The sequence below is a fragment of the Macrobrachium rosenbergii genome, chromosome 21, assembly GCF_040412425.1.
Source record: "Macrobrachium rosenbergii isolate ZJJX-2024 chromosome 21, ASM4041242v1, whole genome shotgun sequence".
NCBI lineage: Eukaryota > Metazoa > Arthropoda > Malacostraca > Decapoda > Palaemonidae > Macrobrachium > Macrobrachium rosenbergii.
This window is the reverse complement of record NC_089761.1, coordinates 139,737-155,000: the sequence shown is the minus strand read 5'-3', so window position 1 is coordinate 155,000 and position 15,264 is coordinate 139,737. Positions and strand designations below refer to the sequence as shown.

The following is a 15,264-nucleotide window of genomic DNA, read 5'->3' as shown; positions in this document are numbered from 1 at the left end:
TATTGTTGGTTTGGTTGATGATAGCAGATTCCAACATCTTTCTTTTGTATGGACAGCTACTTTTGAAAACCAGCTCCGCCCTGCTCCAGTTTATGATATGGCCTTTATCCCTTATACTAGGAAAATCCCCAAACTCTCTGAAGTATACCGCACAGATCTTTTGTGCTCAATTAATCTTATGTTAATCTTTGCGAGATGGATATACCCGTCTCCCCCACGTAAGTCTCATTACATTTGCCGCATGTATATAAGCGAATACCACAAGAAAATGACAGGCAGAATTTCAGTACCAAGCGCTTTCATGTGTTGTTTATTCACACATCTTCAGGGAACAAATGAGACACAGTTGAAAAGAAGGTTGCAAGATAAACAAAAAGGTCAAGAATACCAGATGGTTAATTGTCGAAAGGGTAATGAACAAATAGATGATCCAGGGTATCCGGTATTACACGGTCACAACCTAAAACCATAGACCTAACCATAAGAGATACGGAAGCTTAGTCACATGAAATCCAAAAACGTGTAAAACTGAATACCAGATGGTTAATTATCAAAGAGTAATAAACAAAAAGATAATCCAGGATAATCCAGGATCACGCAGTTACAAACTAAAACCATATACTTAACCATAAGAGATACGGAATCTTAGCCATTCAAAATCCAGAAACGTAAAAACCTGAATATTAGTCTGGTGCTTATATTTATTAACAACTTTTTTAATTACGAAGGCATCAAGTTTAAACAAACCAAGACTTAAATTTAGAAGACTTCCATTGTTTGACTTGGTAAAACAAGATTCATTGATATTCTTTTTAACTGTGATGTTACACGGGACTAAAGATCTTGCTTCACTCCAGTTCAAGGTATACTGTACATTTGGTATATGAATTATTAAAATAGGCAGTTATAAATGTTTTTACAGGGAGGGTTTTAGTATTCACGGATTTTCGTTATTCGCGGCTAGGTGTCGTCCCTATCCTCTGCAAATACTGGGTGTTGACTGTACTGTACTTTGAACTTCGTAGGAACCTGTTAGCTTTCAGGTATTACTTGCAGAGAGGTGAATGGGTGTGATTACCAATGCATTTTACCTGCAGAATGTTGCCCACTTCCCTTGGACATGCTTTCCTTGGACCAGTGGTGGTTGCTCAGTTGGTTGGATAGTAAGCCCAGTTCCCGTAAGGATAGCTTTATGTGCAGGGTTAACCATCGCTCATAAAATGGCCGCCCCCATGCAAACGAAGTGCAAATGGCTGCCCAAATAGCATATTTCTCTCATTTTGTTCTTCCTGTATCCTTCCTCCTCTGCCACCCAAATGTCTCGTGCGTTCCAGGTTGCCACGAGAGAGCTGCTACATAGATTGGAAGCCTTACCTGATGTGGTGGCCATATTGAACCCTGAGACGCTCCTGCCTCGGTGTCACCCAGGTGTCCCCTGATTTGACCTCACATGGTTATTGGCCTTACTAGCGAACAGATGTATACTTCCCGATTCGCACGTTTCACAGGACTGCCAACCCTTGCTCCACATGTTGTTTCCCAATTCAGGATAACTGGATAGCACCTTTGGATGCCTACAGTAAGCCTCGGACAAACTCGAGTATTTTGGGGGCCTGATTTTCCTCCTACAGATATGTTTCTCGACTTAATGAACCCCTCCAGGTACTAAATCCCGTGCTCACCACATGTATTTCTCTGTCTCTCCATTCATCTCAGTAAACCCTCCTTTTGTTCCCCTAGTCGATCCTTTTCTCGGCCTGCCACCCATCGTTTGCCTGGTAGTTTAATTTCAGTATGTGAACAGTGTGATATAAGTGAGTTTTGATTGGCTTTGCCACTTGTGGGCATGTTGATAGTTTGTGAATCCTTAGAATTTCAATTGCATGGTATTAGGGGCTTCAATTCTATTCAATCCTATAGTTAATTCGACACCGCTCTCTTGCAGAGAGATGCCTTTATCATGAGTGAAATTGGAAAATCTCAGTTTGCCCTTGCATTCATCATCTGGACCCATGTATGTGTGACGAGGAACTTCATCTTTTACCGCACCAATGAATCTTTATAATTGCAGTTTATTTATTATTATTCACATGTGCCCAGAGTATTAATTTCTAAACTATTGTTATTGATTGTTCAGTAAATGTAATTAATCGTTAACTTAGTATAATTACGCCTTGCTGTAACTTGACTAAAAGAGTTCCGAAGGTTGGTAATCTTCTTTCCATTTTTCTCGTTTTTATATTGTTTTACTGTCAGCCATTTTAGAGCGTTCTGTTGCTTGGCCAAGGCTGGTGAGTAACATTGGCAACCTTGTCAGGATTGATATTCCCAGAAGTTCCCCAAGCAAAAATGCATATTTAAATAAAAAGTGTGAAAACGCGAGCTGATTCCAGTTATGAGCGAATAAGCACTATTAAAATCCACACGGTTCATGTTAGCAAACCTTAGTGCATTGTACCATTACGAATTTTCAAGATTTCGCTCATATTTACATTGATTACAGCCTTATTTTTGCAATTAATGCATGCTGTATTTTTATTTGTAACATAAGATCTGTTTTGCTGCTCGATTCAGAAGTTAGTCCATTTTAGTCAAGCACATGCATACATAAGTAGAGGGCAGACCTGGTTTAGCCCTTGTTTGGACGGTAGAAAGTTAATGGCTAGAGCTTGATTTTGTGTCTTGAGACCTACGCAATTTCAGCGAGGGATATTTCAGAATTTCGCCGAGCCACGTGTTTTATGTGTTGCTACACTGTTAGGCTGTTCTTGCATGCTATAATTTTAAATAGTTCGCATGCTTGCAAAGTTAGCATTTATTTGCTAGGATTGAGCATTCAGACGAATAGTATTTCATAACAACACAAAAAATTGCGTCATAACAAACCTGTTTTCACGAGCTTTGGCCTTGAAGGCAAAATTTTCTCAGTGCTAGAAGTTAGGTAGCATAAATTTATGCATGCTAATCATATTTTGCTTTCAATTTTAGTGGGATAGGCATATATAATTCACTAGGGAACGTTATCGACATATTAGAATCACTAGATTGAGAGAGAGAGAGAGAGAGATAGGTTCTGTTTTCTTAAATATTACTTAGGAGGTTAGATATTGCTTTCCACCCAGCTGGAATATGTAGCACATCAGAGGGAAATAGGCATTGTATTGATTTTACTAAGCAGTCCTATTTAGAATTTTATATTTTCAAACTAGTTGCTTAGCCTACGCCCCCCCCCCTGCCCCTTGTGTTGCTAACCTATCAATTTAAAGTACAGGCACCCTTTACTGGGCTACTACATCCTATATATACATTATAAAATTTCAATTTGCCGAAACCATTAACTGCCTTATACTTCTTAAACTAATTGTACGTACATGCTGCTCAGTTCTTGTGTCATTACACACCTATTTGTACTTATTGTACCTCAGTTCGGCACCTACGTGCCCCTTTTACTTTGTGTGTTACTAACACAGTACACCCTTTAATTTCACTCAGTTCAAATTGAACCACCTCTGCTCCTGTTACCACTATGTCTGTGGGCAGGTTAAGCAAATTCACATAATTATACCTTTGCATTTGTAGGTTTTGACCCATGCTTTGTGTTGGAGTAATCATACCCTTGCAATGTAGGCTTTGACCCATGCCTTGAGTCCATATAATCATACCTTTGTATTTGTAGGCATTGATCCTTGCATTGTGTTATAATCACACCCTTGCAATCGTAGGCTTTGACCCATGCAGCATGTCACAATACTTATACCTTGTCATTTGTAGGTTCTGACCCGTGCATTGTGTTCTAAATGCTCACACTTCTGCATTGTAGGCTATGACCTGTGCATTGTGTTAATCCTCCAATTTTATTAGTGCCTAGTGCATTTAGCATTTATCTTAGTCCATGTAGTTATGCTTGGTGTACGCCATAGATGACCTAGTGCATTTGTCTTAATCTATGTTAGTTGTGCTTCATTTACACCACAGTTAGTGCCTAGTGCAGTTATTTATCTTTGTATGTACTTAGCCTATGCCAATCGCACTTTGTGTGTACCCTAGCTAGTGTCTAATACGTTTATCTGTGGTGCTCACTTTATGTGTACAGTAGACAAGCCACATGTCTTATACCATCTGCACCCGCTTGCCAATCCCTTAGAGTGCCACATATTTACTTCTTCAGAACCATTTTGCTTTACAAGTGTAGCCTAGACAGGCTCACTTCCTTATTTTGCATATGCTCTGCTTAGTTCAGAGTGCCACGTAGATAGAACAGACGGCAGGAGTGGTGTTATGAGTCCTTGTAAAAGTGAGGATGGAAAAGTGGCTTGACAGGCTCCCCTGGCACCCATCCAAAGAGGGAGCTCTGCCGCTAGGACCTCCCGTTGAGGGGCCTATCATTGTGGCACCTCCCAGAGGTTATGATGGAGGTTGATGGGTCCTCGCCTGCCATGACCCCCACAACACATTATCCTTATATGGAGGGACCAGGTACCGGCTCAGGTCCGCATCCATCCTAATAAGACGATAATTTATGAAAATGTAGGTGGGCGTAGAAAATCCCGGCTGTCTGTGTGAGGGTGATCACACCCCAACACAATACAATTAATACCTGTGGGGTAGTGGATTTCCTTCCCAAAGACTATGAGCTATTCATAGGACAGGCCCTTAAGCCTCACCTCTTTTCTGAGCCCGACCTGGGTCCTCCTCTGGACCCAGTGCCACTGCCTGCTCCTGCCCCAAACCCTCAGCCCAAGGGTTAGTCTTTTAAGAGATGGATGTGGAAGTTCTGCACCTTGTGTAGCGTGCGGTGGCATTCAAAGAATTCCACCCAGTGTCCTACAAGAAGAGCGTTTACATCTCCTCCCAAATCTGTAAATGCTTGTGTCCATGACTCCCTACAGACCAACCTAGAGGGGGGCCAAAACCTGGGTTGCTATCCTGGAAGATTACTCCCCAGTCACATATTGGCAGCTAAATCCCCTGGCCGATGTAGAGGCCAAAGTTTCAATAATTGCATGCCATGCACTACCTGAGGGTGCCCAAGTCAGAGAGGAATGACCTTCAAGTAGGTGAATGGCACTGCAAGGACTATTCTCACAGTCTTCCTATGGGTGAAAATGCCACCTAGGGGTGGTGGAGAACATCATCATCGACTGTGACCTCATGGAGGGTTACCTTCCATGGACAGTACTACCTCCACTGCTGGATGACCTTGATTGCAGCTGGATTGATATGCTCTGGCCTGGCAAAAAGCCAGTGCCAACACCCACACCACCTTCACCTCCAACAAACGAGCTAGTGCCTAGCCTAGGATCTACGCCTGTCCCTAAATCGGATTCAGCACAGCCTTCCAATCCAGCGCCAGATAAAGTAGATATCAGTTGGATTGGTATGCTCTGACCAGGTGAAGAGCCAGTGCCAAGACCTGGACCTACCACAGAGGCAGAGCCTGAACCCTCTTCCAATCTCTCTTCAGGAGATCCAGTTCCCTCCTATCCTCCGTCAGGAGTGGCTGATTCTTCCCGCCCTGCTGTCGAGACATTGCCAGTGTTAAATGAACGCACTGATCAGGGCAGTACTCCGTTCGTCACGGACATTGAGCCATTCCCTACCTCAGCTCCTGTGCCTTAGGCCTGCCTTAGTGCCAGAGCGCGCCCTCGATCGCCCTTCAGGAGGTCTTACAACATGCGAGCCTGTTGCACCCATAATGAACTCTTCCTCTTCTTCCAAGTCCCCAGAAGATAAAACTCTGGTGGATGATGGACTAATACTTAAGGTAATCGTAGAGGTCCCAGAACTGTGACAGCAGGTGGCAGAGATTGTTGGCACCAACCTTGCTCCAGTTGTCGCAGCAGCTGGAGTGAATGGCACTACTTTAGACCCCATTGTTGGTACAACAGCTGATGAGGTTGTTGCAGCAACCAAGGCAGTGGCTAGGATAGTACCAGCTCCATCCGGTAGAGTAGCCTCCAGTGCCACTCCCTGCTTAAACTCCTTAAGCCTTCCCAGGAATCAGCCCCACCGGTTCCCTCTGAGCTATCCAAGCCTAAGGGCAATTTAGAAGAGGCAGAGCCACCAGTAGATCCAGGAATTATTCCCACAGTTGATCCTGAGGAAAAAAATAACAGGTGAAGCACGCTGTTCCCTTGAAGAAACATCATTGGCTCCACTTGGCAACTACAATTCCAGCGTTTCCGAAGAGCAGTAACTAGAAGGTTACCTGCATCAAGGGGCTAAGCCTCCAGTGCTACAGCTGGAACTAGAGTAATGACAGAGCATAGGTGCTTTCCCAGCCTAGGTCCCTTGGCACAGTGCCATGTATATATTACACATAGACTTAGGATCCCATTTCTTGTATTTATTAGAGCCACTGAGCTCTCATGGCACTTGTGTTTTATACTTACAGTGCCATAGCTTTATAGAGCAATCCTAGGCCTTGATCTAGAAAGGATGTCCAGGGTTGTCTCCTACTTTTAGTCATTATTGTTGTATTGAAAGAATTTGTTTTGTACTGTGCTACGTCTTCTTTAGCCCACAGCTAAGGACATGTCCTAGATCCATATGCATTTTGTTGCATTCCAACCCATGTTGCAGTGTTTTATTGGCTTACTTGTGAAATATTTAGTTGAGATACCCAGTTGTATAATAATAATAATAATAATAATAATAATAATAATAATAATAATAATAATAATAATAATAATAATAATAATAAAAAATAGAATTCATAATAATGGTAATGACAGTAATGATAAGGAGAATAATAGTAAAAAAAATATAAAAAATTATAACAATTAATAATAAAGATTGCAGACAATTAATTTCCAGCTAGGGACCTTAGATGGTTACAGAAGTCAGGTCCAGAAGGCTAAATACGAAAATTGAAAATTGCAAAACTCTACAATGATATTATTCACAGTAATAATAAAAAAGGAAAAATACCAATAATAACAAGAAACGCAGAAATATAATAATAATAATAATAATAATAATAATAATAATAATAATAATAATAATAATAATAATAATAATAATAATAATAACAGATTCTGGAGATGACACTCCATAATTGCAAAAATAGAGAATAAGTCATTTAAGGAACAGATGCTTCATTATCCCATCTTTCCCACAATTTAGATCTCCTTGCCTCATTGCTTAGGATGCTTTGTATGAGCGAATTGATGCTGTTTCTCAGTCGGGTGATCAAACTGGACATTGTTCGCCTCACAATGATTTTCAAATTATCCAGAGTTTGGGATGCAGCTCAACATACCCACTTGTACTTAGTGTGTTCCTTTATCACAGGGATATATCATTCGCCTGTAAGCTAGGTTATCACTTTGATAGTGATGTGTTAGCCAAGTTCTATGGGGCATTCACTTAGCAATAGATTTATTCTATTTAGTCAACCCCATAGGCAATACCTTCCTTAACCAAACGTAGGTTCATTATTCTTAGCATTAAGTATGGGTATTTTTATGTAAGTTTTGTACTACCTCTTAAGTTCTGCATTGGAGGGTGGGTGTCGTTCTCAGCTAGCACTCTGCTAGCCGTGTGTTCGATTCTCCGACCAGCCAATGAAGAATTAGAGGAATTTATTTCTGGTGATAGAAATTCATTTCTTGCTATAATGTGGTTCGGATTCTACAATAAGCTGTAGGTCCCGTTGTTAGGTAACCAATTGGTTAAATAAATCTAATCTTTTGGGCCAGCCCTAGGAGAGCTGTTAATCAGCTCAGTGGTCTGGTTAAACTAAGGTATACTTAACTTTTTGTACTACCTCTTAAGTATTTTATGCTGCATTTAATTAGTAGCCTAGAGTTAACATATAGTGCTGCGCTGGCTTGCGTATGTGTGGAATTCTTTTAGTTCAACTTTGTAACCTTAATGTCGAGTTAACTTAATATTCAGTTTTAAAATTTATCCCTTAGACAGTACTTCATTGAAAAAGCTCAAGCACATGTCCTTGGCATTAGTAGTGCCATGTCATTCTATGTATGAGAGTGTGCGTAGATGGTCAGCCAGCCTAAACAGCTAATCAGATTAGAGTAATTTACATTTGCTCAGGTTAATCCTGTTCTTGCAGACCTTTCGTCCTGTTAAGGACGAAATGTCTACTAATATGGGGGACTATTTTGTGTGCAGGGTTAAACATCACTCATAAAATGGCCGCATCCATGCAAACAAAGTACAAATGGCTGCCCACATAGCATATTTCTCTCATTTTGTCCTTCCTGTATCCTTTCTCCTCTGCTGCCCAAATGTCTTGTGCTGTTTCAGGATGCCTCGAGAGAGCCTCTACAAAGGTCGGAAGCCCTGCCTGATGTGGCGGCCATTGGACCCTGAGGCGCTCACATGGTTATTGGCCTTACTAGCAAATGGACGTATACTTCCCGATTCGCACATTTCACAGGACTGCCAACCCTTGCTCCACGTGTTGTGTCCCAGTTCAGGATAACTGGATAGCGCCTTTGGATGCCTACAGTAAGCTTCGGACGAACTCGAGTATTTTGGGGGCCTGTTTTTCCTCCTACTGATATATTTCTCGACTTTTAACGAACCCGTCCAAGTACCATACCCCATGCTCACCACGTGTATTTTCTCTCTCCAGTCATCTCAGTAAACCCTCCTATTGTTCCCCTAGCCAATACTTTTCTCAGCCTGCCACCCATCGTTTGCATGCTAGTTTAATTCCAATTTGTGAACAGTGTGATATAAGTGAGTTTCAATTGGCTGTGCCACTCATGGGCACGCTGATAGTTTGTGAATCCTTGTAATTTCAATTGCATGGTATTAGGGCCTTCAATTCTATTCAGTTCTATAGTTAATTCGACACTGCTCTCTTGTAGAGGGATGCCTTTATCATGAGTGAAATTGGAAAATCTCAGTCTGCCCTTGCATTCGTCATCTGGACCCATCCAAGTGCAACGAAGAATTTCATCTTTTGTGGCACTGACAAATCTTTATAATTGCAGCTCAGTTATTATTATTGTTCATGTGTGCCCAGAGTATTAATTTCTAAACTGTTGTTATTAATTGTTCAGTAAATGTAATTAATCGTTAACTGAGTATAATTATGCCTTGTAGTGACTTGATTAAAAGAGTACCGAAGGTTAGTAATCTTTCTATTTTTCTCAGTTTTTTTTGTCTGTTTTACTGTCAGCCATTTTATAGTGTTCCGTTGCTTGGCCAAGGCTGACGTGTAACAGATAGGTAGCATCTTGTCTAGGCATCTGGTTGGCAGGTGACAGGTTAGGAGTGGCTGGTTCTCCCCCCTCTTATTCTTCCTTCCACTCTGGTAAACAGAGTGCCATTCTGTATTCAAGCTGGACAGAGGTAAGTGCAGGCTAGCTGTCTGACTGGGCACCAGTCTTTTCATTGGCCATGAAGCAGTGCATGTTCTTCTCCTCTCATGGCAACACCTGTTTTATTGTGTCCAGTGCTTCAGTATGGGTTCTTACAGCCAGATTGAGTAATGACATAGAAACCCTTTACTTTATGGTCCAGAGATCTAGCATCTGCTACATCTTATAAAAGTAGTACACTAGAGGTGTGGGGTCCTTTCCTCTACTCCTAAATGGACCAGGTAGGTGACACCCCAGGTTGGGTGAACCTACCAGTTGGTTCAGAGAGTACCTAGATTTCTTCCCACCTGTCAGTAAGTCTCATGTGTAAAGAACAAAGCTTTATATTTGTGTAGAAAGAAATAGTAGATTTTAAAATTAATTTGTATTTTTCTTAACATACAAACCTGAAGTTCTCTACATTTATGGCCTACCTCAGCCACCCCTTACTCTGATACCTGGGCTGGAAGGTAAAGTTGAGTGCAAACCGAGAAGTGGGCAGGCTTCCCCGCCTGTCAGTTGTTTACCTCCCTGTCGATAAGTTTGAATGGCCTTTCCAGCATGTGTTCACAAGCTAGATCCCTATGTAAAGAACTTCAGGTTTGTATATTGGGAAAAATACAACGTAGTGTACTTGTAAAATTGCTATTTTATGTACAGTACCTACTTCTTTTTTATTGAATATCCAGGAAGCTGTAAACCATAGATAAGTTGTAATATCCTTACAGTTTACTGACTGTAATGTCTCCCAACTTTTTCTTGTAATATAAAGTATTCTTTTATTTCATAAAAACAAATGTTTTTCTCAACTGGGGGTGCCCCCCTCAATCCCTTTGATTGAGTCCGCTGGTATCAACTCAACAGCACTGATGTAGTAAGTAATAGTCTTTTGACTATTGAGATCTGTATTCTAGGATGGTGCTGCACCTTACTGGTTACTCTAGTATAAATGAAATATGAGGTTTGTGTTTATAGAACATAATTATTTTACCCTTGTTTTTTTCTCTGGAAACTAATATTTAACTAATTGTTTGTTATTACTGTATTTTACAAATAGGTGAAACGGGGAAGAGTACAAGTTATCTTGCAGATGGTCCTGACGGCTTCTTCCTTCAGCAGTTTTGTTTTACCATAGTGATGAAACAGATTCGAACGTAAAGGCCTGGAAGTCAAGCTGCTTATAACACATTTGTCTGTTGAGGATTTTTCCAACTTCAGCATTCCTGTTGTTTTACTTCATTTAATTTTGATGAATGTGAAATGTCATTTGGAAGTACAAAAATTTTATTTTATTGTAAATGACAAAAAATAGTGCTCTCATTGTAGCCATTGTTTCCATGTTTTAACTGGTTTTAAGAACTATTTTGAAGTTATTTTGAATGTCCTGATTTGTAGAAGACGATAAATATATCTGAGTGGAAGGTGCTGTAGGTAGTAGTAGGTAAAAGATTACATTTGATAATTATTTTAACCAATTTGCGAAATATCTGTTTATTAAACAGTACTGCAGGAGGTTTTCATAAAGATATTTTTATAACATAGCCGTGATGGAACAATTGCACTTACAAAAACCACACAATTTTGAGGGATCACCATCAGAAAATCTTGGAACTTCTGATGATATTAGAATTAATGAAGAAGTGATGGTTACTAACATTTTAAGCGATGCTGAGGGTTACTGTACCTCAGTTTCAGAGAATGCAGAAGCCATGGGAGGAAAAATTAGTGGTTGTGGCTGTGAACCTACCAATACTCAGAGAAGTAAAGGAAATGTAGTAAATATCAGTGCCGCCTCTACTGTTTGTACCATAAAAAACACGAGGGACTTCATAGAGTTGACCGAGAAAAATGTTAGTCAGCTGATAGAAAACAGTGAAAATAAGGATGACTTATTGAATAATAGTATTGACAATGAAGATTTAGAAAATAAACTCATCATCTTGAGTGATGAGGAAGGAGAACCATTAACAAAGACCCATAACCGTAAAATTGAAGCCCTACATAAGGTTTTTAGCGAAAAATATGACCTAATAATTGCTACTGAGGATGAAGCCAAGGGAGATAGTGAACAAGGTATAAAGACAGATGAATGTAATAACAACTGTAAAACTGATATTGTTACGGGGGAAAATGTAGACAATGGTCTTCAAGCAATTTCTAAGTCAGAACCGAATTTTGAACTAACTAATTCAGAGATTAGGTCGTCACTTATCAGTAAAGAGCAACACTTGGAAACTTTAGGCTATAACGAAGTGAGCATGTTATCATGTGCAGGAAAAGACAACTCGGGGGATCTCTCAGAAATTTTGGAACTTAACAAAAATTTAGAGAATAATATATCTAACCACCCAGAATCTTTAAATCAAATCAAATTACAAAAAGATCCACCATTTTTTAGCTCCACGAAGATTCCAACACCAATTGCTCCAAAGCCAACAAGAATAATACCAGGAACCATCATAGCACCATTTACAATAACGCCACTGAATCCTCCTTCTCAGAATACATCATCCAGCAGTGCTCCAAATGTAAAGACAAGTCGGAAATTACGTAAGCCCAAAACATTTCGTTATTACAGGTGTCCACAGTGTTCCCAGTTATTCAAATTAAAAAGTCATTTTACAACACACATGATGAGACACTCGGGTGAGCGCCCCTTCAGCTGTCATTTGTGTGACAGGTCATTTCTATTGATGGGTGAATTAAGTGTTCATATACTTCGCCATACTGGTGAACGGCCTGCGAAGTGTTCATATTGTGATAAAGACTTTGTTCGAAACACGGATTTGAGGGTTCACATGCGTACCCACACAGGTGTTCGTCCTTTCAAGTGTAATGAGTGTTTTAAAGCTTTTACCACAATGCAAACATTAAAGAAACACATTCTTGTTCATACTGGAGAGAAACCACATAAATGCACAATTTGTAATAAATGTTTTACACAAAACAGTGGTCTTAAAATGCACATGTTGATACACACAGGTGAACGTCCTTACAAATGTAATATTTGTGCAAAAGATTTCCCTCGGGGATGCGACTTGAAAGTTCACATGCGTAGTCATACGGGAGAAAAGCCTTATAAATGCACAACATGTGGTAAAGATTTTGGTCAAACTGGTCATCTAAAAGCACATATGTTAATCCATACTGGAGAACGACCTTACAAATGTACCCAGTGTGATAAAGCTTTCATAAAAAATGGAAGTTTGAAAACTCATATGCTTGAACATACAGGAGAAAAACCTTACAAGTGTGAAATATGTGCCAAGAAATTTACGAGAGTAGATGGCTTGAAGTCTCATATGATGATTCATTCTCAGGATAAGCCCTTCAAATGTCCCCATTGTGGGAAAGGATTCACTAAGAGCAACAATCTAAAGACTCATATACTTACTCATACTGGTGAACGTCCCCACAAGTGTGAAGAATGTGGTAAAGACTTTGCTCATAAAGGGGATTATAAACTTCACATGAAATTGCACACAGGGCAGGAACTTTTTAAATGTAGCTTCTGTAAAAAAGACTTCACAAAATTTAGCTATTATAAAGTTCATGTACGAAGTCATACTGGAGAGAAGCCATATAAGTGTACCTTGTGCGATAAAGCCTTTACTAGCAATGGTAGTCTTAACTCTCACATGCTTATTCACACGGGTCAACGTCCTTATAAATGTAAAGTGTGTTCCAAAGCTTTCACACACAATGGTAATCTCAAAACTCATATGTTAATTCACAGAGGAGAAAAACCGTATAAGTGTAATGTTTGTGGTCAAGATTTTGTGCAAAATGGGAGCCTTAAAACACACATGCTTATACACACAGGAGAAAAGCCATTCAAGTGCAATATTTGTGGGAAGGCCTTTATTCAAAATGTAAGTCTCAAAACACACATGCAGAGGCACACTGGGGAAAAGCCTTTCAAGTGCACATCTTGTGACAAAGCATTTGCCCAGAAAGCAAGCTTGAAAACACATTACCTCATTCACACTGGAGAGAAGCCATTTAAATGCTCAATATGTGGTAAGAAATTCAGTCAGAATGTCAGCCTTAAGCGCCACTTGCAGAAGCATACAGGTGAGAAGCCATATAAATGCAGTGTTTGCAACAAAGATTTCAAAGTTAACAAATCCCTTAAAAAGCACATGTCCACTCATTCATGTGAAGCTGTCATTGTAGAACCTCATGGGAAACAACCACAGCAACAGCAGCAACAGCCACAACAACAACAACAACAGCAGCAGCAGCAGCAGCTGCACCATCAGCAACAGCAGCAGCACCGCCACCAACAACCGCCACCACAGCAGCAGCAGCAGCAGCAGCAGCTGTTGCTTTCACATCACCAACATCAGCAACATATCCAGCAGACACAGCAACCACTTATGCTACTTCAGCATCAGCCACAGCTTCATCAGTCACAGCAACAAATGATGCCATTATCAAGTGAAATTCACTTAGATAGGGATAAAATGCTTCCAACCGGTTTGCAAGTTGAAAGAGAGAAAATGCACCTGACAGGAGTAAACTTAGATCGAGAAAAATCTCATATCCCTCTAGGTGGTGTGCACATGGAAAGGGATAAGATGACTCATGATGGAATGCAGCTTGAAAGGGATAAAATACATCACCATGGGATGCAATTTGAACATCCTAAGATGGATGTTAATGAATTGCATCATCTAGAAAAGAGACAGGTGATGGGACATGGAAATGAAATGACTCATGAAAGAGAGAAGAACATCCCTGTACGGACATTAGAGTATGACCTGATGGGTGGAGGTTCACTAATGAATCTATGCAAGTTCAGGTTTCATCGACAACCACACTACCAAGGATTTATTCAGAGACCAGGTCTTCCAGTAGACCCGATGGTTCCACCAATGCAGCGACCAACACCTAATTATGATATAGGTGCAGTAAGATATTGGCCACAAGAAAGAAAGTAACTTTATTTACGATGTGGGGTATGCATTATTTACTATTGTTTCCTGAATACGTTTTTACTTTATCCTATTTTATAACTTACTTAATTCTGTATATACTTTAATACTGTTTCATAATTTACTTCATTCTTTATAACCATATAATGCTCTATTTCATTAACTGTAAAAACATGAAATATTTTGGAAATAACAGTTGTTAGGTTGTCTGGCATTTACAAAAAATTAAAAAAAGTTTGTAATAAATAGTTGTAAGTTTATCTTTCCTGACTCTAAACCACCACCTTCAGGCTGGAAAAGGTCCTAAACTGACCCCAGTTATTATATTACCAGATGAAAGTTAGATGGAATGATTTTGTGGTAAACTTTGCCGTTATGAAGATTAAACATTTCTGTGTGTGAATGAGCCTGAATGCTTGCCCTACAAATCTGACAGTTACTACGGTGGTGACTAAAATAGCAGCGATAGAAAGCCAAAATAGGCATAGAAAGCCAAAATAGACAGAAGCAATTCACTACTGGTTCATACCTCAGTAGAGCTAAAAATAAGTATATTCGGTCAACCTACACTCATCATTTTTACCTAAACTTTGAATGGCCATGTAAATAATACATGTCAGGCTTTGAAAGAACCCACTGCTTTTGTCTGGAAAGAATGTACAATGATAGGTTGGTGAAAAGAACCTCTAATTCAGTAGTGTTAGGAGAAAGGAGAGGATAACTTGGAAAGAGTTGGACCGAAAGGTAAAGAGATAGAGGTATGAAAGGAAAGGCCTTAATGTCCAGGAAGTGCGAGGTAGGTGTTGAGTAGTTCAGTGTGTATGTGCAAGGGGGCAGGGAGAGAGGTTGGACATGCAGCTGATGAGCAAATCTGAGTAGATGTGTGTTACGATCCAATATTCGTTCCAGGTTCTTTCAAACTCTAAACAATAATGTTTCAACACCAGTGATTGAAACATGGGAAATGAATATAAAAAAGAAACTCACAACCCTAC

General features: G+C 40.0%; 1 protein-coding gene across 2 annotated transcripts in view; it reads left to right on the top strand.

Annotated features, from left to right (window-relative positions):
- Positions 1-14,515, top strand: part of LOC136849655 (uncharacterized) — a 264,774-nt gene extending 250,259 nt beyond the window's left edge. Inside the window, exons 1-2 of one of the 2 annotated variants that reach the window (XM_067122956.1) lie at positions 7,660-8,472; positions 10,390-14,515. In XM_067122956.1, coding sequence (XP_066979057.1) covers positions 10,880-14,275 — 3,396 coding nt within the window. In that variant the 5' untranslated portion in view covers positions 7,660-8,472; positions 10,390-10,879 and the 3' untranslated portion in view covers positions 14,276-14,515. Of the gene's footprint in view, positions 1-7,659; positions 8,473-10,389 lie in introns of those variants that run through there. The other variant, XM_067122955.1, reaches the window with a different exon arrangement.
- Positions 14,516-15,264: the final 749 nt, after the last annotated feature.